At 31.8% G+C, this 24370-nt stretch overlaps 1 protein-coding gene across 1 annotated transcript in view; it reads right to left on the reverse strand.

Annotated features, from left to right (window-relative positions):
• The window catches only part of LOC137928708 (proton-coupled amino acid transporter-like protein pathetic), an 87778-nt gene that overhangs the window by 23148 nt on the left and 40260 nt on the right, over positions 1 to 24370 (reverse strand). Inside the window, exons 2-3 of the mRNA XM_068771653.1 lie at positions 4732 to 4798; positions 573 to 689 (exon numbers count right to left, since the gene is read on the reverse strand). Coding sequence (XP_068627754.1) covers positions 573 to 689; positions 4732 to 4784 — 170 coding nt within the window. The 5' untranslated portion in view covers positions 4785 to 4798. The remainder of the gene's footprint in view (positions 1 to 572; positions 690 to 4731; positions 4799 to 24370) is intronic.

A 24370-nucleotide genomic window follows, 5' to 3' on the forward strand; every position in this document is an offset into this window, starting at 1 on the left:
TTAATTTAGCAATTTTTTCTTGTTTTTTCGTTATTAATACAGGATATAAAACGTTTTGAATATCGACCGAAAAAAGATTAACATTGGTTATGTGTCGTCTTGTCAACTCCTACGCCTTGCAGTGGGCGTATAGACACCTCCCCCAAAGGTAATTTTATGGGGATGTACCATAATCGCCACGTTTGGCAGGCGAGTTGGTGATCGCACTGTGGTATTATTATCTAATATTCGATTCTATTATATTTTAGATTGTGGTATTATAATCTAATATTGCTATCTGTCCTTTTGAATTCATTTTTGATCAGTAGCCATCCTATATAATTAATGCAAAGTGGAATATATAAGATTGTATCCCGGCAATCAGGTCCTAATCCTTTACCCCTGGGCTACCAGGACTCCATTGGTTTTGAGTTCAAAAAGTTAACAAATCCTTCATGGGTATGGATGTACGTATATATAATTATCCACCTCCCCTTAAAACGAGCAATTCTAAGTACATTTCGTTTATTCAATGTATTACCTGAATATTGAATACAGTTTTGCTAGTTGATATGCGTTTTAAAGGTACTTACGAATTTGGATGTTCAACTTTTCTATGCTCGAACGGGTTGTACGCCTTTTCATTGATAATTTCCTTAGAGCCGAGGCTCAGTGTCGACTGGAAACCAGGATTTGTCGCTAAATTTGCCCTGCAAAATAGAAATTGTTTAGTATCTTAGATTCTAGAAGGGAATTCGACATAAGATGGTAAAAATAAAAACTTGTTTTCATATAACGCAGAATTCGAGCAATCCAAATTTCCGTTATATGACCCTGAAAATCATATAACGGAAATTCAATTCCGTAAAATTAAGACTTAATTCCGATTTATCTGCAAATTTTGCCATTGAAGTATTGTTGATGATGATTTAGTCAAAGGATAGAAATACCTCATTTCCACATATCAAATTTTAAATGATGTTAAAGAAACATAAATCATATAACGGAAATTCGGATTTAGATTTGGATTTGAAATTTAACTCCGATGTTTACAATGAACGTACGATTACAATTATGATGTTTGCAAAGAATCAAAAAATAATAAAGAAAGGTTTTTACATTGTGTAAAACTAGGAAGCCATATAAAAGAAATTTGAAACATAATAGCTGTGTATTTCATCATTGAGAACTGAGCAATATAATCCCCTAGAAGTTTTGTAATAGTTATCAATAACGGAGTTAATCTAGCATTCGTTCTGCAATCTGATATGCCCAAAGAAATCATGGCGATATTGCTGTGGTCCATCCAAATGTATTATACCTTGTAGCTCTAGATCGTTAGTTTCCTATCAGTTGGCGTATTTTATCTAAATTATATGAAACATCACAAAATGAAAGTAAACATCAAAAGGAAACTGGCATGTCACTACATGTTTAGAGTGAAGTCTAAAACATATATTACATTTAAATCCCAGTGAATCCGGTTGTCTCTTTAAAATGTTTTCACGTAGCAAAGACAACTTTACAACATCAAGCTTATACATAACATACATATATATTTAGTTGAAAAAGCATACAAATTAATGATAATTCCGTATTACAAACATTAAGATTCGTGTTCACTGTCTTATTGAAGGCGTGTCCGATATTCCCAATATCATTTCATTAAATTGTCCAACGAGTTGGAAAATTTTTTTAAACGCCTCCACTGTTTGGGGCCCTCATTTCCCTTGTCGTATTTGAAACAGGGACTTTATATAATATTTTTTTTGGTTACTATTTTATTTTCTTTCTTCTCTCTTATCATTCACTATTTCTATAGTTACATCATCTTTCATTCGTCACATTTTCTTTTGTTTTCTTCCTTTCATTCGCCGCATTCTTTGATATCACTTAGTTTACCACTTAAAATTCCTTGTTCTTTTGTTTCTTTGTTTTTTATTTTTTACTTAATATTTTTTCTCTTGAAATAACACAATACAGGACATTTGGCGCGTGTCAACAAACGCAAGAGCTTACTCACATTAGGTCTTATTGTTAAATGTGGGGTAAGTCTGTTATGTAAATGTTTTCCTACGGATTTATTATCACTATTAAACTTTATTTTATTAAAAATGTTCGTAGAGTGACGTAAGTGATGCGAGGTATCACAAGGGAAATGAATAGATGACAATAAGATAGAAGGAAAAAGAGTATGGAAATAGGAAAATTTTGTGAATGTACCCAGAACAGGAGAAGTACGAATAAAAAAAAACTATGTAATGTTGTCGAAAGCAATTGCCTATTCGAAGTTGTGATAATCGAAGCATTTGCAAACCTTTATAGTAACCATAATGCAACATTAACTGCTTTTAAATTATTAGGTTATGAAAGCCACATTTCCGTTACAACAAATAACATTGGAGAATTAATCAAATCGAACAAGGTCTCTGGTCTCGTTGGAATGTAAATAGTTTTTATTGCATGATACGGTTTAACGCGAAGTAAATAGGCCGAATAAGAATGCAATTTTTTGTGTTAAGAAAACATTGACAATTTGATAACATAGCGTTGTTCATAAGTCAATTTTAAAAATATATTTTCCTCGATGATATATATGTGGATTAAAGGTAAAATGAGTATAAGTTTTTAATAATAACTTACAACTTGATAAAGGTACCTTTTTGGCACTTGTTTTCTTGACATTTAACTGTCAAGTCGATAGAATGTTACGAGAGATACAGAGAGAAAAGATGGTTAGATGCTACGAATAAAATAAAGGCTTGTAAGACTGCCGCTTTTATTTTATCACTTTTCCAAATTTAATGATAAAATTATTCTTAACATTATTATTCAAGCCGTAGGCCGTAACTTGGCATAGGCATTTCCCAAAGATTTCCAATAAGACCCGTAGTTAGCGGCATCTGGTGTCTTCTGACGATCTTGAGAAACTAGGAATCAATATAGACAAGCAGTAGTAGGTAGGAATATGTAGTGGAGATAGAGGAAAAGATAAAAAGCGGAACAATCGCTTCCTAATAGGAGACAAAACACGCCGCCAGAATTTTAAAATAATAAAAGAAATGATAAATAAAAATAAATAACTAAAGAAGGTCAGAAACATAAATGTAACGTAAATGTAAAGCCAAAAAATTAATCTAAAATAGAGATACATATAAAAATAGAGATAAAAACTAAAGCAGAAAATTGTAAAACATTGTTAAGCTAAAGGCAGTGAAGAAAGAGAGATGTGTTTAAGAATTTTGAAAGAAAGAAAAGAGAATGTAAGAAAATGTAATGTTTGAAAGAGGATAGAATATAAGAAACTCTAAAGGACGTGAGGAGAGAACTAGCATTCTCCAAGAATTAAAAAGAAATGGGGGAACGATGGGCCCTCAAAAACGGGACCAATTTAAAAATATAGGCCAAGTATCAGTGGTGTCATCACTCGTAACACATTTCTCGATCACCTTACTGTAAGCCACTCTTTATTTTTTTTTTAAATATTTTGCAAGGAAAAAAAAGATCGTCGTAGAAAATCTAGACCTGAAACTGTACTATAAAATAAGCACCTAAAACCGTATTCAAGACGTCGTTTGTAATTAAAATAAACGGGAGAACGAAATGTGATCTTACATTGCAAGGTAAGGTGTGCGAGAATTTCCTCTTTTAGTGTCATTGAAGCGTCGTATTATATAATCTACTGTACAAAAGACAACCTTAATTAGATATTTAATATCAAGAGAGGCTTTCATACGTGATAGTATGGGATATACAATATCGATACTATAAATATCGATAACTTTGTTGTATTTTTCTTTACTAACTATGAAAAAAATAACATAAGTAACACTTAAGTGGTAGCCTAGCGATAGACTGAGACTTGCGATTGTAGGTCTAGAGTTCGATTTTCGAGATACAATCTTAAGTAATTAATACTTTTTGCATTAATTAAATAGGATTGCAACTGTTTTAAGATAGCAGCGTCCTCTGCGTACCATAATACCATACTGCGATTATGGTATATCCACAATAGATATGTTCGGGGAAGGCCTTTGTCTTGCAGCGGGCGTCTATGAAGCAAAAAAGTCATCACTGAAAATCAGTACCTACGTCAGTAATGATATGAATATCATAGGTTCACCATCATTGGTCTACACCAGTGATTCCCAAAGTGGTCTATATTGACCCCTATGGGTCTATGACAACCTGCAAGGGGTCTATGTCAGCGAAAAAAAATTTGGGGGTCCATGAAATGTAAATGGGGGTCCACGATAGTGGATCTCAACACATTCACCGATAGTACCTATTTACTTACATCATACTATCTTATTATATCAAAACATTTACATTATTTATAAAAGTACCTATGAAATAAAAAAAAATGTTTATTTAATGTTACATATATTTTACATAACAGATACAAAATTTTATTTTGAGTAGTTTTAATTTAAATTCAATTAATAAATGTATAAATTAACATGTGTTTTTACTTAGTTTTTAACATTAAACTTTACTACAGTTAGAAATTTACAGGAAATCAATATCAGGTAAGTAGGGGGCCTACCCAACACGGAAAAACATGGCAAGGGGTGTACGACACAAAAAAGTTTGAGGAACTCTGGTCTACACTGTAATTTTTTAAGATTGCATCACCTTCATCTGTTATAATATTTAAGGTCACAATCTTTTTGCTTGATTGCTTTGTGATAGACTGAATGAATCATGTTCGACTTTGAAATGACTTAAGGATAATTACTTAAAAATACTTACGTCGAATTAAAGTTGTCCAAGACTATGGAGCCTTTCTTCTCGTCGAGTCTCATTTTGACAGGATTTTCTGGAAAGGACATAAAATGTTACATTTTAAACAATTTTTTTTTAATTAAAACTGAAAGGTGATATTGTTGATTATTATATATTTGTTCATAGTGAAGTCATGTTTTCATATCGCTCATGATTCCGATTGCTGTTGAAGCCGGAAGGTTCTAGAGTGGCGACCTCGAGCCAGTAGGTGCAGCGTGGGTCCCCACTAAGTGGACCGAAGATATAGTTTAGATCGCGGGAAAACACTGAATGCGGCACAGGACTGATCATCGTTAAGATCTTGGCGTTCATCGCCTGATAAGAGAGAGATAAAAGTCGTGTAGATAAACCTTAGCATAAAGTATCAACATCAAATAAATTAAAAGAACTAAACGTCATTAACTAAAATAAAAAGCGCCATCTATTGTTATAATTAAATTTTCCGAGAATTAATTTTATATTTCTGGTATACAGACATGTCCATATTAACATATACATTTGTCATTTTAGTCACATCTACTTCCATCACAGATAATAAATCATCGTAAATTTATTTGGAAAGTGCAATTTACAAGAGTACTGTACATAATTACAAGTACCCAGTTATTTCTTACAAAAGAATATTTCGTTAAAAGAGAGACTTAATTGGTTTATGGCAATTATGGTTGTCACCGCGTACAAAACGGCTTTCATGTCTTTACACGAACGCACACATTACCTACACGAGTCCCGCAGTTCGTATGACAAACATTTCGTTTGTTTTAATATTTCATAACCAAAGCATTTGTGCTTCGCTTACAACATTCCTCGTTTAGAAATCAGATCACGTTCGACTCGTATAAGCAAAAAGATGCTGCGCTTTGTACATCGCTCTATAGAATTACGAAGTGTCATTGTTATTTATTTACAAAAGTGGGTGTTTTGCAATAAAGTAAAAATATATACAATAAAGTTAAATCAATTACATACATTAAATATCTGCCATTGTACACCATATAATATTTATTGTGTACTATAGCAATTAAGTAACACCTCGTAACAAAAATGAAGGTAAAATCAACATATATATGTATATATATAGAAACACACGCACACACACACACACACACACACACACACATATATATATATATATATATATATATAAATCATGGGGACTGAAAAGTAATGTCGCTATCTTAAGTTAAATTCACACGACTACACTTTTAACAAGTTTTTTTTTCTAATCAACAATATATTCACCTTCGTTGTCAACAACCTTTTGCCATCTAGTACACATTTTTTTTAACGCCGGAGCGGTAAAAAAAAACGGTTTTTCTATAATATATTTAAATAATCAATAGTCACTTTTAAAAATATCTTTTCGTCGATGATGTATATGTGGATTAAAGATAAAATTACTTTTTGAGGTTTTATTTACTTATTACTTATAACTTCATAAACGTATCTTATTTGTCACTTTGGTTTTCTTCACGCTGCTAAGAATAATATAAAAACTTGTGTTTCGGACCGGCGCCTTTATTATTTGACAATCTCACGGTTATAATTGTAAATGAAAATAAATAATCACGGTCAAATCATAACGACGGGTAATGTTATTTTTAGTTGAAATTCTTATGAAATATTATTTTGTTTTCGTGGTAATTGCGTGTTACAAAATCATATTATGTGGTTGATTGTAACAGCATTCTAACCACAGCTTCAATTGTAGGCAAAATGAGCCAGACATGTATAACATCATCAATGTGTGGTTAATATTGTAACTACTGATTTATAAGGGACATTTTGTTACCGTTCCTATTTAATAAACTACTTTAAACTATCTTCAATACTATTATCCAATTCATTACTCTTAAATAACAAATTTAGTTTGTTATATGACTTATGTGTATTTAGTTAACTTGATCTTTGGATAATTTGACATGGTATACTCATGTAAATATACAATGTATTTAATAGATTCAGGCATTACCTTGCAGAAGTCCATCTTAACTAAGAAATGGACCAATATATAGCTACTTCCGCTATACACGCACAGCGGAAGTAGCTATATATTAGTCCCTGTCTTAGTTATATACAATGTGTTTATAAATGTTAATTGATTAAATTATATAAAAAATAAATTTTCAATTAACAAGTCACCGTATAAAGAGGTAAAGTAAATTAATTTTATAATAAGGCAAAACATATCCAGTAAACTTTCATCTGTGACCTGCAAAGTTCACGGAATGCAACGTCGCGATGAAGAACGAATTCTGCCCTTTTTTGGACAGTAAATCGTTTCGGCGGCCCGCTCATACGTTTTTGGCGGGAACCGGTCCGTGAAGGCTTTGCGTAGATTTTGGTGATTTGTGAGGTCGACGCACTCATGAGTTCAGTCGAGAAATCTGTTACATTTTTCAAGGCTCACTTGCAGGCTCCGTGTTTTATTTCGCTAAATTTTGTACGACAAATTGTAACAGCTTGGCTTTTATATTATCTAGTGAACACACAACATAATATAATATAATATAATATAATATAATATAATATAATATAATATAATATAATATAATATAATATAATATAATATAATATAATATAATATAATATAATATAATATAATATAATATAATATAATATAATATAATATAATATAATATAATATAATATAATATAATATAATATAATATAATATAATATAATATAATGTAATATAATATAATATAATATAATATAATATAATCAAGGCCAAAAACTTTTGGCGTTACAAAATCAGAAGGAACAGATAGTAAACAATAATTAATCGTTTTTCTTACTATGGTGTAACGTTATTTATTATTTTTTTTGAAATCACTGATTTTTCGAATCATCCTGTATAATACAATGTGGTATAAAATTACTAAATTTTATTACTCGATTCGATTCCCGGGATACGATTTTATATTATTCACACTTTGTACATTAATTATATAGCATTGCCATTACTTTCATAATAAGCTTACGTTATCTGCGTATTATAAAACCACACTGCCATTGACAACCCGCCTGCCATGAGTGGCTATTATGGTATATCTTCCCATTAATTTCTTTGGAGTAGACCTATGCCTTGAAACAACAACGAGATATTATGTGAGTTGATGTGAAAACCAGATTTTATGTTGGATGTATACTTTAAACAAGAAACCATAATCAGTTATTCACGATACGATTGAGTAATCGTTCTTACCAAGGTTTATAAATTGCCGGTGTTGCCATAAGCAATGAATAATTGTGATAATGAATGAAATTAAATTATTTATGCAATTTCAATTGTTCTGCGGAGATAATATATTCTTAACATTCCTGATGCTTCATGGACGCGATGATTTTGTATTATACAGACAGACTAGCTAGGTTTGCTTTTCCTAGTTTATTTTTTGTTTCTATCTAGTAATTTTTTATCTTTTTTTTAGGTCTTTGGACCACATGCAGTGGGCATCCAACGGTTGACAATGTTGCATTACAATATATTGTATTAAAGTAATAAGTGTACTAGATAATAAGATGAATAATAAACTTTTTAATCTTTAGTTAGAAGAATAAATTATTTTTTTATTTATTAAAAATTTCTTGTACATATAATAAATAGAGGGAAAAAAGAAACTATTCATATGGTAAGAGCGGCGGTCTTATCGTTCGAGGCAATCTCTACCAGACAACCTTTAGATGGAGATGAGAGACATAAAGGAGAGAGTAATTTAGGATGTACGTACATACAAGAATACTTACATATACAAGTATACATATCTGTATATGCAATTATAAATATATATACTTGGAAAAGGTACAACATAAATACGAATAATTAAGAGATGCCACACAATATCCTATTTTAGACGAGAAGGAACTGCTCTTTTACCATTTTAAAATAATCTGTGGCAATAGTCAATAGTACATTAAAAGGTCACAATGAAATAAAAAATCTATTAGTTTTGTGATACAAGGATCAGAAATAAAAGAACAAGAAAAGTCTCTGTTTATCCTTCAAGCGGTTTCTGATTAGACACTTATTATAGACTTGTATGAGCATCAATATAGCATCTTTAAAGACCTATTTACAAGAACGGAGGCGTGTTGTAAAAAACTTATTATTCCCTAGGTTACAAATATAACTTAAGTTCGCGCAATTGAGATGAACAAATGCTACGATCTAGTCAATGAAATAAATAAGAATAAATCCGAATTGAATTTATCCGTGACAGATATAATTGGGAGATATAGCAAATCTCTGTACCCCACTGAAAGATTTAGTCAGGTTATGTGATATCCCTTATCTATGAAATAAATAGGCTTATAATATTATTAAATTGAATAATATAATAATGTAATAAAACATGTTCATAAGATGATAAAAATTTTAATCTAATATATTAAATAAGTTGCTGATCAATATTAGTTCTGTTAAAATTACCAATGCTGAATAAATGAAATATATCTTTACCTTTATCACTTGTTGTTATATTTTATGCGTATAATTAAAAATCTTAACTAATATGATAGATTTATGTAATAATTAACTAAATCTTTACGGTGATTTGACGTACGGTTTATGAATCAGTACAGACATACGTACATTCATTTTTAAATATATATTTGATAATTATATTTTTATTGTTATGCTTTAGCATTTTTATTATAATTCAAATGATGAGTGTGATTTGTATGTTAGAAAAGAGTTTTTAATTTTCTAATTTCCTCACAAATTTAACATTTTTTTCTCTTTCTCTCTCTCTTTCTCTTTAACAAATATGTTAAAAAGATAATGAGCCGAATTTATAGACTTCCACTTTTAATTTTTTTGAATAAATTTTGGAAAATTATTTATTAATAGCACAATCAAATAAAAGACGTCATTCGTTTCAGATATGTTTGAGAAATGATAATGTTATATATATGAGTAGTGTTGCTTTTTAATCCAAATTCAATTCGTAATGAAAAGTAATGTATTTCCGTTTTATTATAAAAATCGTTCAGGATTCGAACCCACGATACTGCGATATAAAGGCGATCAATCTACTGTATATAAGAGTCAGATTGAAGGCCTTATTAACACGTTCTCTATCTTTAATGCATTTTTACACGCACTGTTATGCAGATAGCGTTTGCCATGCGGAAGAGACGCGATGTAAAGGCGATAAATGTTGTAATCTATTGTATAAGAAATCGCTTTTATTCTAACTTATAAACATAAGAATTTAAAAAAAATAAAAAAGGTGTTTAGGCGAGTTATTATCTTCATTGTGTTTTATTTTATAAAATATTTTTTACTACTTACGTAATGTTTGAAAAAATAATGGAAGGGAACAAATATAGACTGTAATGACGACTAATTTTATAATACACTTACGGAATTTGTTAAAGATTTTAAAGTTAGATATAGAGTATATTATAATCTTTACAGTGTTTTCTTCAGTTAAATCTATTTTACTATTCACTTTTTGACCGAAAAAATATTAGATCGGAACAAATATGGATTTAAAATAATTACTAACTTTATGTAACACTGAATTTGTTAAAGATTTAAAAGTTGGATAGAAAAGATATAGCCTGTTTAGAGTTTTCTTTCAATGTGTTTAAACCGATTTCACTTTACCTTAAGAAAAAAATGTTACTGCAAATGGTAAATGCAATAAAACGAAATAATACAATATATTAAAATGAACGTTTGTCTGTACGTCCTTTATAAAATCGTAAACTATGCATTGAATCCTATGATGATCTTTAGTAAAGTTATTTAGTAAACCTCACGAAGGTTTTTATGCTGGTATGACTAATTTTAGACAGATGGCGCCATAGTCACTATTTTTCGTAGAGAACAAAATCAACAAAATGACTCTAAATTAATTGAATATTTTCATAACGTCTTTTCGTTAAATTTATTTTAGTTGGTGGCGTGGCGACCTGCATAGGTTTCAGTTAGTTCTATATAAATAATCTAAATTATTTTTTATGTTTAGAAGTAGCTTTATGATGTCACAAGTTTGAGTAACTTTAGAACTTAAGTTTAGGTAATTTAATAATAATGAAGATTTGCTTGCCTAAAATAAAAGTACAGATATAATTATAATATGTTTTTAAAACTACGGAGGTGACCATATATCTACAATTTCTATACTTTAAAATAAAAGTAAGGATCGAATTATAACATGTTTTTTAATTTACGAAGGTTCTATAATATCTGCGGATTGGTTTTGAATTAATGATCGGATATTACCAAACATTTTCAATAATGTATTGTCATGAATTGTATAAAAACATTATTGTGTTACGATATGGGGTGGGTGTGTCAATTAAATAATTAAAAAATTAGACGTTTCGTTTTCGACAAGAAATAAATATCTTCTACACATTAAAATACTCTTGAATTGCTTATGTTTATATGATTCTTATACAATTTTATTTCCTATTTAGATACCCGGAAGCATTTCACATGGGAAGATGTTGAATTAAAACGAAATAGTAATTGGTAATTGACATTTTATAATTAAAGACCAATGTTATTATTTTTAATATCTGCTTTTAAAAAATGCTTCAATTTACAGTTAATAAGAAGAGATGGCAAGAAAAAAAAAATTATGATATTTATTATGTTGATCTGAAATATATTTTTTGCTGAATTTTCTTTATTTAATATATATATATATATATATATATATATATATATATATATATATATATATATGAATACCTGGAATGTGTTGGGTAAGTTAAAGTTAAGTTAGATTGATATAACTTATATAGCGCAGCGCGAAGGGCTGTGGACATAATATAACATTTTCTAATAGAAATACCGGAATCTCTCACGCAGTATAGCAGGCTTATACAGAGAGGAATTAAGTAGATAGGAATTCCTATATAACCCTGTACTCATAAAGGCAGTATATCTGGTACATTTATAAGAATTCTCCCGAAAATAAGAAAGTTAGAAATTATTATCTTTTTTTTGCTACTCTGAAATATATATGTTGGCTGAATATTCACGACTTAATTACCATATATTAATACATTTAAATACTATCTTATTTTGTCTGGTTTATATACGTTTTATTTTAAAGCAAAAATTTATCTCACAGAGAGATGTACTCCGTCTATGATGTCTTTTTCTTCCGGACTGAGAGTTGATGTTTGATTTGTTAAACATGATTTTATTACATAGCTCATGTTTTACTTCTTAGCTTTTTAACCACTAGGATTTTAGGTCTTTCTGACTTCATAATTAAGCTGTCTTCAACATGATCAAGACAGGACATCTTTAGCTAGTTCATTATCACTGTGTGAGTAGATATACACCCACTGCGATGCAAAAGCTGCCAGTCTTACGCTGCATATACCATCCACACCACATCTATCAGGTGGTGGTCACCACTTGAGAAGCTTTCGGTTCCAGCAGCCATCGGTTTAATGGGGTATGTGCTCCATTCACTGCCATTTCAGACTATTAAATCTTCGACCTAGGTAATCTTAGTTCTTCAGCAAATCTGGAAGATCCACTTAGTAGTGGATCTACACCGTGGCTTTGTGGTCTGTTCAAGGGATGTGTTCAGCCTACTGCAATTCTTTAAGTTACGTCAGTGACTTTCGTACTTCGGCGAATAACCTCATTTTTGACTTTATGTCGCAACAAAGTTCCAAGCATAGCCCTTTCTATCCGATTATTATTATTATGGTATTATTTACATATCTTACTTCTTCCTATCTCGTATTTTTCACTCTTTATATAGCTTGTGGTATACTATATCGCGTAATTTATTCACTTATATATAAGGTTAATTATAAACAAAGTGTAAGTAAAATCGTTATGCAATGTTAGTAGATAAAATTGTAAATAAACTGGTGTGCGTTTCTCTACGTTCACGCCCGAGAGCGTGCCAGACAAATCCGCGCAATCACGTCCTATGTAACTAGATCGCCTCGTTAATTTAGAACGTGAGAGTATTTGACACTGTACGTGTTGGATAGATCCATTCGTCGGACACTGCATCATTGCTACGCGCTGTTGCCTTGTTTCGGAAGGTTTAATTATACGTTCTTTTATTATCTGATCATATCTAAATCTATTTAACTTATTATTTATTTACATAAATGATCAAGTTATTTTTTATCTGTGTTTACAAATCTATGGGTATTTAAAATATAAATTTATTTATTTATCTGTTTCAGTAGCAACAAAGACTGTATGGTTAACACTGTTGATATGATTTACTTTTATTAATTACGTTAGTCTGATATCTAAGGAAGGAGACAAAAAATAATAATAAACAACAATTAATATTCGAGGCGTGTGAACACGAGATAGTAAACGAGGTCGCCTGAATTAATGCGATGCCAAGCTAAGGTTACGGCATTATGTATTTAGCCTAGGTGTGAATTTGATTTTATCTAACTGTTTTACACCATTTCTTAATAGTTTTACTACTGATTTTGGGATGCCTTACTTCTACTGGTAAAGCAACCCTTACTTCTCGAAGGTAACCTTCATAATCCTTCAAAGTGAATTCTCTGAGGACATTTATCATTTCAGACTACGTTCCAGCACTATTTAACATAAGCCTCTCTATGATTTTCTGTAGGATCCGTAGCCTGCGAATTTTAACCATAATATTAAAACTTTTAACAACAAATTTAATCATAATATTAAAACTTAAAATTATATAAGAATGAAATTAGACACACAAATAGGAAGTATATAACTAAAGAAAAGAATAAAATTGTACGGTGATTTAAAAGTAAACCTGCTGTGATATTTTGGAAGGTGAAGCAAGAAAGGTGATGTACAGAAGAATATAAGTATGCCAGAGGAATGTGTGATATAGTAGAGACAAATAAAGAAACGTATGACTGAGATTGTGACGTAAAAGGAGCAAAGAATGAAACTAGAAGAGAAAGAATCCCAAGACAGGGGTGACCGATAAGTCGCCAATAACGGAGCCTATCCAAAAAAAAATTCCATAGCTAGGCCGTTTGTACAGCTTGTGATTGAACGTCTTATGATGTACTTGTCGGTTCATGATCATCACTTCTAATCCTTATGTCTTTAACACACAACCGTTACGCGCTATATATCATTTCCAATAACACTGTGAGGAGACACGAAAAATCAAGATCACCAACATAGCTGCAAGTGCAGTGTAGCCACTATGAGCCAATAGACGCTGCGTAGGTAGATCCCTTTCTAGGTGGACCAGCGGCATTGTTAAGGTTGTGAACAGTATGGATGCGGGCAGTGAATCAAAACTTAGGTGTGCTATTAGTAATGAATTACAGCTCTGAAAAGAGGCATCTTACTCTGAATTTGATTGGCAAGTCGCTGTCAGAGCTGTGGTGAAAGCTTTGTACGGATATACGATCCTATCAGGAATGAGAAGATTTGTAAATGAACCAAAATAACTGACATGGCTTTCTGAAATGTCAAGTTCAATTGGTAGCGGGCAGATCACATACCAGAATAGAAGGTTGGATGTAAATACCGTGGACGGGCAAGTAAGGCAACACTTTTAAAGCCATCAAAAGACGTTAAATACATGACGTTGCCAATCAATTCTATTTCAAATCTATAAAGAGATTCTTACACAATAAAATCTTACTTCCTTTGGCTTACTTCCCCCTGGATTTCTTATGGCATTTCTCGATGTTTCGTTTCTCTCAGAGCGGTCAAAGTAAGCCGAAGTACATATATAAATATAAAAATTCCGATATAACTATAATAAAATAATTTACCTTCCAAAGCACGTTCAAGCTTATTCAAGTTTGTACTACATAAAATGCATAATAAATTAACGGTTCTAATCGCGCCGGCATCCATCTCGACGTCCATGACTTTTTGTCGGACTAGAAACTAATGACAGAGCTATAAAGGTGCGTTCACATGGTCTGAAATAATGAAAACTGCGCAATCTACTTTTTTAATTAATTTTTTTCGTATATTCAAAATTTTTATTTCAGTGTATATTTACGCGAAGAACTCTTACGTCACGATGACGAATAACAAGAATTTATTTTTGTCAAAGTCGTGGAATCTACTAAACAGAAAATTTTAAATGGGATACCTTAAATAATTTTTATTAGATTAGAATAGGAAAATAACATTTCACTACACGAAGCCTATTGGGAAATCTAGTATGAGATAAATGTTTATAATACCGATAAACATAATGATAGTGACAGATTAGAGGTATAGGACTTGTGTTCGTATGTCGCGGATTCGATTCCCGGGATACAATATTATATAATTCATACTTTGTGCATTAATTATATAGGATTGTCACTGCTCACAAACAAGTTTCATGGGGATGGGCAGCAGCATCCTTTGCGTACCATAACATCACATTGCGATCCCCAATCTCATAGGTTTCTTTGAGGAGGCCTATATTCCACAATGAGCGCCTATGGACTGAGACAACCACAGTACAAAGTGATTGTATAAAGGAGTAAAGTTTCAAATGAGTGAATCTGTAGCTCAGTTGCTATTAATAAGAATTAAACCTTTACACCTATTTATAATCATCCTCTATAAAAAGATCAAACAGATCATCCGAGAAATATTACATATATTTTTATTTACTATAATAACACGATATTTTAATTACTTTTGACACTACTAAATCTGTAAGGATGGATATATGGATTATTTTTAATATGTAGTATATTATCATTACATTTATTATATATGAAACCATTAACTTTTGGGTTGGAGATATACATTCAAACCATTAAAGCTTTACATATAGATATAACTAATCATGTCAATCATTGTTCATTTATTCCTATGTACCCAAGATGGGGGTGAGGACGTCCACAGTACGTCGCCATCTCGAGCGGTCTTGAGCCTTGAGCTGTACTTCGCTCCTCATCATTCCAACTACCTTCACTTCTGCAGTGATCGTCTGCCGCCACGTTTACTTTGGGCAGCCAAGTCTTCACTTTCCTTGAAGATTCCATTCTACGGCTTGCTTCGATATGTGATCAGGGTCCCTTCGGAGAGTATAGCCTATCCAGTTCCACTTACGGTGTTTGATCTGCTGTTCGATCAGCATCTTACTGCAGCGTTTCCAGAGATCTATGTTGAAGTCTTGCTCAGACCAGAATATACCGAAAATACGTCGAAGACAAATGTTAACGAAGATTTGGAGCCGACACGAGATATTTTTGGTGACCTTCCACATCTCGCATTCATATCCATAACTAATCAACTGTCAACTGTATACATTTTAGTGTGATAATTAAATAAATTAAAATTAATATCTACATAATAAAGTTCGATATGCACACACCCTTATATCATTGCATAGTTATATTGCAAACGTGTTTACATAATCGTACAACATGACACGGATTGAAGAAGGCAACCATCCATGGCCATGCTTTAACATATTCAAGACAAATATAAAACATAATAATATAACTTTAATAAAGTGTCTTTTATTACTTCATTGTTGTTCTTTGAGAAGATTAACTTTTTATTACTATAACAGAATGTACAGGAAGACTGCACTTCTTTCTATTTTAATAATATGGTTTACTGTTTAAAACTGCATTGCGCAATAAAACCGACCATTCTACTTATTATGTTTTTATAAAATTACTTGAACAATCCTTCTTCTAGCTGCTCATTGCTATAGAGGATCAATATAATTTCTGGAAAGTTTGTAGTGTATATCTTAGTGTGATTCGGATGTTCACATTAAAAGGTGTTTAATAAATAATTAAAAATTTTTCGAAAATAATATACAGAAACAGCACTCTGTGTTTGGCACTAATCGGTGTAACATAACTCCTGAAAATGCCCCGTGGAGGGGTGAAACACGTGTTGAGTGATTTAACGGTGGTAGTTGTGTAATTCGCATTGTTTGCCGCATGCGCATTTATCAGCGGGCTGGCGGGCGGTGCACTTTGTTGCACGACTACGACTGCATGTGCGGAAGTGGCTAAATATTGGTCCTTTTGTTACTTAATATAAAGGTACATACCTTGTTTATTAGTAGTACGCTCATCTTTCTATGACGTTTTCTCCGACCCTCCTGCAGAAACTGAGGAAGGGTACTCTGCTTTCTTCATCCGCTATTATGGAGGCAATTCTCGACTCCTTAACCTTTATACCTACTCGGCATTCAGTCTCGATTCGGGTAACTTTACCATTTAGATAACTATTAAACACCAGCATATTTTTAACAAACGAATGTAACCGTTGTAAGTAAGCGAAAAACTCGAAGAAGCAGTGGCGATCACGGACCTTGTAAAATAGCATTGGACGACCACCCACAAGGTCAAACAATCTCGTTACGGTTGTTTTATTGTAAATCTATGGGGGAGGCCTATTCCCAGCTGTGGACATTCTGCAGCTGCAATTACGATGACGACCAAAAGTTTTAAAAAGTTTAACATTTTTAAAATTTTTTATTACTCAATGATTTATATATATATATATATATAAAATAATTTCTTATAAACAGTCATAGAACAAAGTGAACGCAAGAATTTATATACACGAGTCACGGTTTTCACAATAAATAGCCTTTACGCTTATGTTTATTTAAAGGTTACACAGTCGAGAAACATTTACATCATACTTGACGTCGCTGATTATGTCTTACATTCGTTGATGTCTAACATTAAACAAAATGTAATATTTAATATTAGTAGTTTAAACATTGTTAAATCTGACTTATAAGCATCATTGTTATTTATAGCTTTATTCTTAAAGAAAACTGCTAAAGACGTTGAAAAATGCTAGACTCTTGTCGCTTCCTACCAGAAATGAGAAACGGAATCGTCTATTCCGTCTTCCTATGGCTGCAATTATATCACGATAAAAACTTAGAGTTTTCGCTTGGGGATGAAATCTAGATGTATATGTTTTGATATACCTACAAAAGTTCTCCTGCTAACAATATATACAATTGAATGTCAGGTGTTAAAAGAGTATGACGGTTTTTCTCCATTAGAAATGTATATATAAATGCATTATAGTTTATTTTTAGCTATGAAAACTTTCCATTCTGAAAGCTATACGACCAATATTGTATATGAGTCTTGTAATCTGTGATCAAAAGTTAAGGTGAAATTGTTATTTAAAACTCTCGGGCAGTAGGAAGGTAGGTATTTTTTTCTTCGGTTGGTAAGACTGTCTATAAAATTTGTTAAAAGTTGAGATATCATTTGACTCAGTTCAAACCTTGATTAGTGCCAAAATCGCTCAATTTTATTTGGTGCCGTGTGACTTCTGGATATGTAGAAAACTCAAAAGGCCTACTCGGGGACGTTTTCACACGATTAAGGAGATAATATCTTGTAGGCTATACCGGAATTAAACTATTCCGATTGTTTTGAAGACTGAAAATATCGTTGACGAAATTGCGTTTAAAACGAATTACTTTGAAAGTAATGAAATTGATTTTGAATAATAAATAGAAAAATAAAATTTTATAAAAAAATCACTACTTTTCGACCACAGTATTATATGTAAGCACTAGAAACATTACAACGCAATTAAATATGTAACATCCGTAAATGCTTATATCCTACGTCAATTCATTTTGGATTAACACTCGTATTTTCTCACGATTTTATTAACAATAGAAAAATTACATTCTATTAACATATTCGACGATTATTCCTGTGCATTAAACCGCTTTTTTATCACGGAAGAGCTAATAATTCTTTGTACATACGAAACAGTTCTAGATTTTTCTTTAAGGCTATTGTTGTCTTCGCGACCTTCACCGTTCTTTATATGTAGTCATACAGAGCCTTTGATTATAAACAGTCTCGTTTTATTTTATCACAATACTGGCTTTATATCCGGAAAATAAATGACAACGTCACGCTTTTGTATACACGCTCAGATGGTTGTTTAGACACTTCTTAGCCATAAAAAGATTTAAGTCTTCTTGGAATATAACAACTTTATTTATTGTGTTTAAGTTGTGTTGGCAAAGAAGACAAAAAATTAAAAAGAGCGTAAAAAAATTAATAAAGAAAATAAACGGTTCTGTCCTTCCCTAGGTGTATGAGAGGTCCCTAATAGCGGAGCCGTAAAGAAAGCGAGTTTAGCCTTTTTAACGACCTTTTTTGGTTAATTTATTTTCGTGGCAATTATTTGAAGTTTTCCTATATTTCTTCTTCTTCTTCTTGAAGTGCCTCTCCAACTAGTGGAGGTTGGCTATCAGCTTCCTGCTCTCTTCCTTATTTTTAGTTCTGCGTAATAGCTCAGCAGCGCTGGCGACTCCGGTCCACTCTCTAATGTTACGAAGCCACGACTTCTTTCACCTACCAACCTTCCTTTTTCCAGCGACCTTTCCCATCATGATAAGTTGAAGGAGATTGTATCGTTGGTGTCGAAGAACGTGTCCTATATTTAGCCAATTGCAATTCATAACTGAATAAAAAAAATATTTATTTCATTAAATTAAAACGGAATTTATTATCCAACTTAAAAGTTTTATAGGTTAGGTTTAACTTACCTAAATGCAATTTAAAAACAATAACCCGAAATTAAACAAATACTATCGTACAGACTGTCTCATTATTACGGGTGATATCGGAAAAAGAATAAATATGAAACAATAAATATATATTTCATAAATTGACAAAAAAAAGTTGTGTTGGCAGAACGTAACTACACCGGGAAACATTCACATTCATGAACTCATATTATTAAGTCATCAATAAATTGTTATAAATATTTCCGATGAGATATTTATAGCAGTAAACCGTTATTTAATTGAGCCATTCAACGGATTTTAAAAGTATTCATACAAATGAATGTAAATCAGAATACTGTGAAAATATGTGCTCCGAAAAATATAAATTTAATTTCGTAATGTTTAATTACAAGAGATGCATGATAGGCATTTTATTATACAACAATCGAAAATAAATTCTTACATAACTTGAAATTGAATATTAAATTTCTCCCCTCCAAACTCTCTTCCCCTCCTCTTACATATTAAATAGGACCGGTAGGAAACAGCCAATTGTCAACAAAAAACAAAACGAGTAGATAACAGTTAAGCAATGCAATAAAAAATAATAAAACCAAATAGGAAAACTTTAACCAAAATGCACATAAAACACATGTAAAAGAAAAAAGTCTAATCTAAACAAATCTGTAATAGCAAAAGATAATGATAGAAATGTAAGAATAAAACAAAGATTAGAAATAAAATTGTACCTAGCCACCTAAGAGTAAAAAAGATGAGGAAAGGAAGGCGATGAAAGCAAGAAGGAATGAAAGAACAAAAATATTGCAAGATATTGTGAAGGATAAAAGGAAAGAATAAAAGAAATTGAGAAAAATGAAAGTGAGTGTAGAATAAAGATAAAACCATGAAAAAATTATTTGTAAATAAAGTCCCTGTCCCAAACAAAACAGGGGTACGAGTAGAAAAGTAGATAACAGTTAATACAATATGTCAGGCGACGTATTTGACGCAGATTTTTTTGTTAATTTATCAGCCTGTGGATTTCGGATCCGCGAGCCCTGAATTCGAAGAAGCTGTAAAGTCCAAAAAGGCTAACAGCATCCAGAATCAATCGAATATAGCCTTGGCATTGGCCATATATATGGATATCGATCCAGCCTTTTCTGGCAGCTGTGACAAGATCGTCTGTCCAGATTGTGGATGGCCAATGCTTTTACCGGTCCATGGTTACTCCAGAACTTTAATGTCCTGGTAGCCATTTGTTCTATGGGGAATATGATATGCTCATTGCTACTTCAACTAATCAACTTGCAGATTAATTTCGGCTACTTTCATTTTTATACAGATCTCCTCAAAAATAAAAAATAAACTATTGTTTAAACGTAATCAAATTCATGTTGTAGGAGTATTTTATCCTCATAATTTATGAACAATCATGGTATACAACATCGATAACGTTTTCAAGGCTCTGGGGCTAAAGAGTGAGGCGGTCATCGTTGTTCATCGAACAACAGAGACCGTCAGGCTGTATTGCACTGTCCATGATGCGGTGGTAGTAATATCACTTCACACAAACTCGTGCGTGTATTACACGGACGAGACTCAAGATGTGATCGCAAGATTCATCGATGTGAAGAATACGGCAACCGTCGCACAGATATTGACGCACAGCCCGTAATGACAATTTGGAGTAAATAAAAGTGGTCGGATCAAAACATTTTAAAATTGTCACTGTTAGGATATCATTAAAATTGATTAATAGACGTCCTTTTTTACTTAAACATTGTAATATGCAAAAACGTGATCACAATAAAATTTGTAAATATTAAAAGTGAATGTTAAAACAAAGGCATGGGCGCTTATGTCCGTGGAACATAGATTGTAATATAAAAAAAAAAACATTGACTATAACAATGAAATGTTTAACAGTAATTTTGTATGCTGATAGTCAAGGTATCATGATACTTGTAATTCGTAATACATTATTAGATTAATACACGAAATAATCTTAAGCAGATTTCTTATCATAGTTAAGTGGAAATTAAATATATTTATATACTTGATTACATAAAGAAACCTATAATAGTGTTAACAATTTTAGTGATAAACCTTGGAAATCATTTCTCTTTATTATAGAAATCGTCTGATTTCGTTACGGGCGCTAAAGCATCTTGAACATGTTACAGTGAATAAATATTGTAAAACTTGAGAAACGAGATGACGGATTAAAGGCGTCGGAAAAGAGAGAAATGGAATGAAAGGGTAAGACGGACGAAATGTGGAAAGTAAAGAAAGGAATGAAAGATATTTAGATGCATTAAAGAAGAGCGCGAAAAAAAAAATATTAAGTGAAAAAATTATTAAAAGGAAATAAAAGTCACTAACCCAAAAATAAGTTAAGGACCATCAGAAAGCGCCAGAAAGCGCTTTGAATTGCAGCCGTTTCCTGGCTAAATAATGAATTTATTTAATGAATTAAATTACTTAATATTTTCTTTACAACGTTATTGTTCTTTAGATTGATTTTGAAATTCAAAATCTGATGCAGAATTGAACAGTATAGATATATTAAATGCAATATTCTTGTACGGTGGCAGAAATCAATTTTGTAACTGCCATCTAGATTGACTTTAGAATGTATTTTCTATCAGTGGTGGAATTCCAGATAATTATCATAAAATGTAGTGTTATTCTTGTACAAGTTGTAATTGTTGTATAAATGCGAAATACATTTCAAAGTTTAATAAACAGAACTGGTAGATAAATGAAGGATTGTAATTAATATTTTGATAAGGGTCGTACAAGAATAGACGAAATGTTCCAATCGATATTGACAATATAGGAAAGTAATCATAAAATTAGAAACAATTAACGAATATTGTTTTGCAATTTGTAAAGTAATAAAGGAGTTATTATATAAAATAATGAAGAAATGTTTTTGTTAAAATAACCTAAAAGTATTTTGTCAGATATATTTTAAACGTTTGATTGCTATCCGGTGCGAAAGAAGTGCTTTATTTTGTCTTGAAAACTACGACCCAGCGCTTTCTCGTTTTAGTTGCAAGTTTTAGTGTGTGTTTGTTACTCCTTTATGTGCATGTCTCTTCGATGCTACACTCATAACAGATTTTAATTTATTTTTTATTACATCACTATTTAAAACTATCGTAAGAGAATGAATTGCTTCACTAATGTATTAATGATATTCTAAAAATTATCACAAAAAAACCATTCTAGTTCGTTGTGGACTTTTAGACAAAGGCGCGTTTGAAGCCTTCATAGCTTTAAGTTGAAAGACAACAAACCACGGTAAACGAAGAGGCTCTGGTTGTAATCATATTTTGAACCTACATACGCCCACTGCAGAACCTTTAACGGCGACGGTTATCAGGCGGGTTGGCATATCGCAGTATGATATGAATGTGATACAGTGGACTCTTAAAACTTTGAAAACTTTATTTGTAAGCAGTGGCGATCTTACAAAATTAATGCACAAACTATGAATTATATAAGATTGTACCCCGGGAATAGAACCCGCGACACACTAACGCAAGGGTCAGTCCTCTAACATTGGGCTTCCACTGCTTGCCACTGTCGACTTTAGTATTTTTTTGATGATTACAATACAATCTTAATAAAACACAGTTTCTGATAAAAAATAATTAAAACTATAAGCAGAATTGTTATAAGTAAGAAAAGGACAAATATTTAGCCACTTCTGCACATGCAGTGGTAGTCGTGCAATAAAGTGCACCGCCCGCCAGCCCGCTGATAAATGCGGCAAACAATACGAATCACACAACCGCTACCGCCAAATTACTCAACAAGTGTTTCACTCCTCCACGGGTCATCTTCAGGAGCTATGCTACACCGATTAGTGCCAAACAAAGCAACATATTAAAAAAATTGTTTAAAAGGAATCCAGGGGGAAATGATGGAGAAAAATTGGTGACGCATAAAAGGTAAAGGAATGAAAAGAAATGAAAGTACAGAAAAGTAGAACGAGTGAGAGATATTGAGACAGACAAAAGTAGAGTAAAGAAATATTAAGAAAATAAAGTGAATAAATTATTTGGTAAAAAAAACCCCTGTCAATGTAAACCCAAAGTAGGGGTTTTAGAAGAGGTTACCAATAAAGGAAGCCATCAAATAAATAAATACATTTAAAAAACTTTTAAGTTAAACGGTTTTTTGATACCCATATTGTGGTGGTTGTGGAAAAGTATGTACCTAGTCCGCCATATTGGAACGGCGTCCATCTTAAATTTTAAATTTTGGCATAATCATCGTGTTTTACTAGTGTAGCCCTTTCATTTGATACCCATATTGAGGGGGTTAAGGAAAAATATGTAATCCGCCATTTTGTATCGGCGGCCATTTTAGATTTATAATGTTATTGATTTTATTATATTGTATTGTCATCTAAATTAAATGTGTACCGAATTTCAGATCAATCTGACAACAGGAAGGTGCTTAAATTTCAATTTCTAATTTTGATCCAAATAAATTCCGTACGGGTCGAACTAAATAAAACCGTTTAAAAAAAAAAACAAAATATAGTTTCGGAGAATATTCATATATTTGTCTAACAGAGTAACGATGGCTTTAGAGATAAGAACTCTCTGGTGTTCCAAACTACAACTCTCTATCATCCATCGTTATTTACAATCATCAGGAAGAAAATATTCGTATACCTTCATGACTTAATTTTAAACAATTAAATGATTTTACTACACGGTTCCGCTTTTAGCTACAGTCCATATAAAATCGGCTTACACAAGATATAAAGTGAGTGCTCTTAAGCCTAAGTCACTGGAATCGGTTTATTTTGAATAATTTAACCAGTTACCACTTGCACGGATTTGTCGAATATAGAGCATGTATTTGAAAATCGGTTGCAACATAGAACGACTTATGTTTTGCCGTTCTTAAATTCAAGCTAAATTATTGCCACATAAGTCTTTTAGTCTAAAATATCTAAATAGAGGGTTCAAATGCACCAATGTTTACTCTAAGGATCATTATCAAACCTTACATATTAAAAAGCTATGTGATAAAAGGTATGACAGCTCAGTGGTTGATAACTGAACCCGCGATCGTATGTCGCGAGTTTGATTCCCGGGATACGATCCTATATAATTCACACTTTGTGTATCAATTTCATA

This window comes from Battus philenor, unplaced genomic scaffold (assembly GCF_028537555.1).
Source record: "Battus philenor isolate CCGP_79_NKW_IND1 unplaced genomic scaffold, ilBatPhil1.0.hap1 SCAF_4, whole genome shotgun sequence".
Taxonomy (NCBI): Eukaryota; Metazoa; Arthropoda; class Insecta; order Lepidoptera; family Papilionidae; genus Battus; species Battus philenor.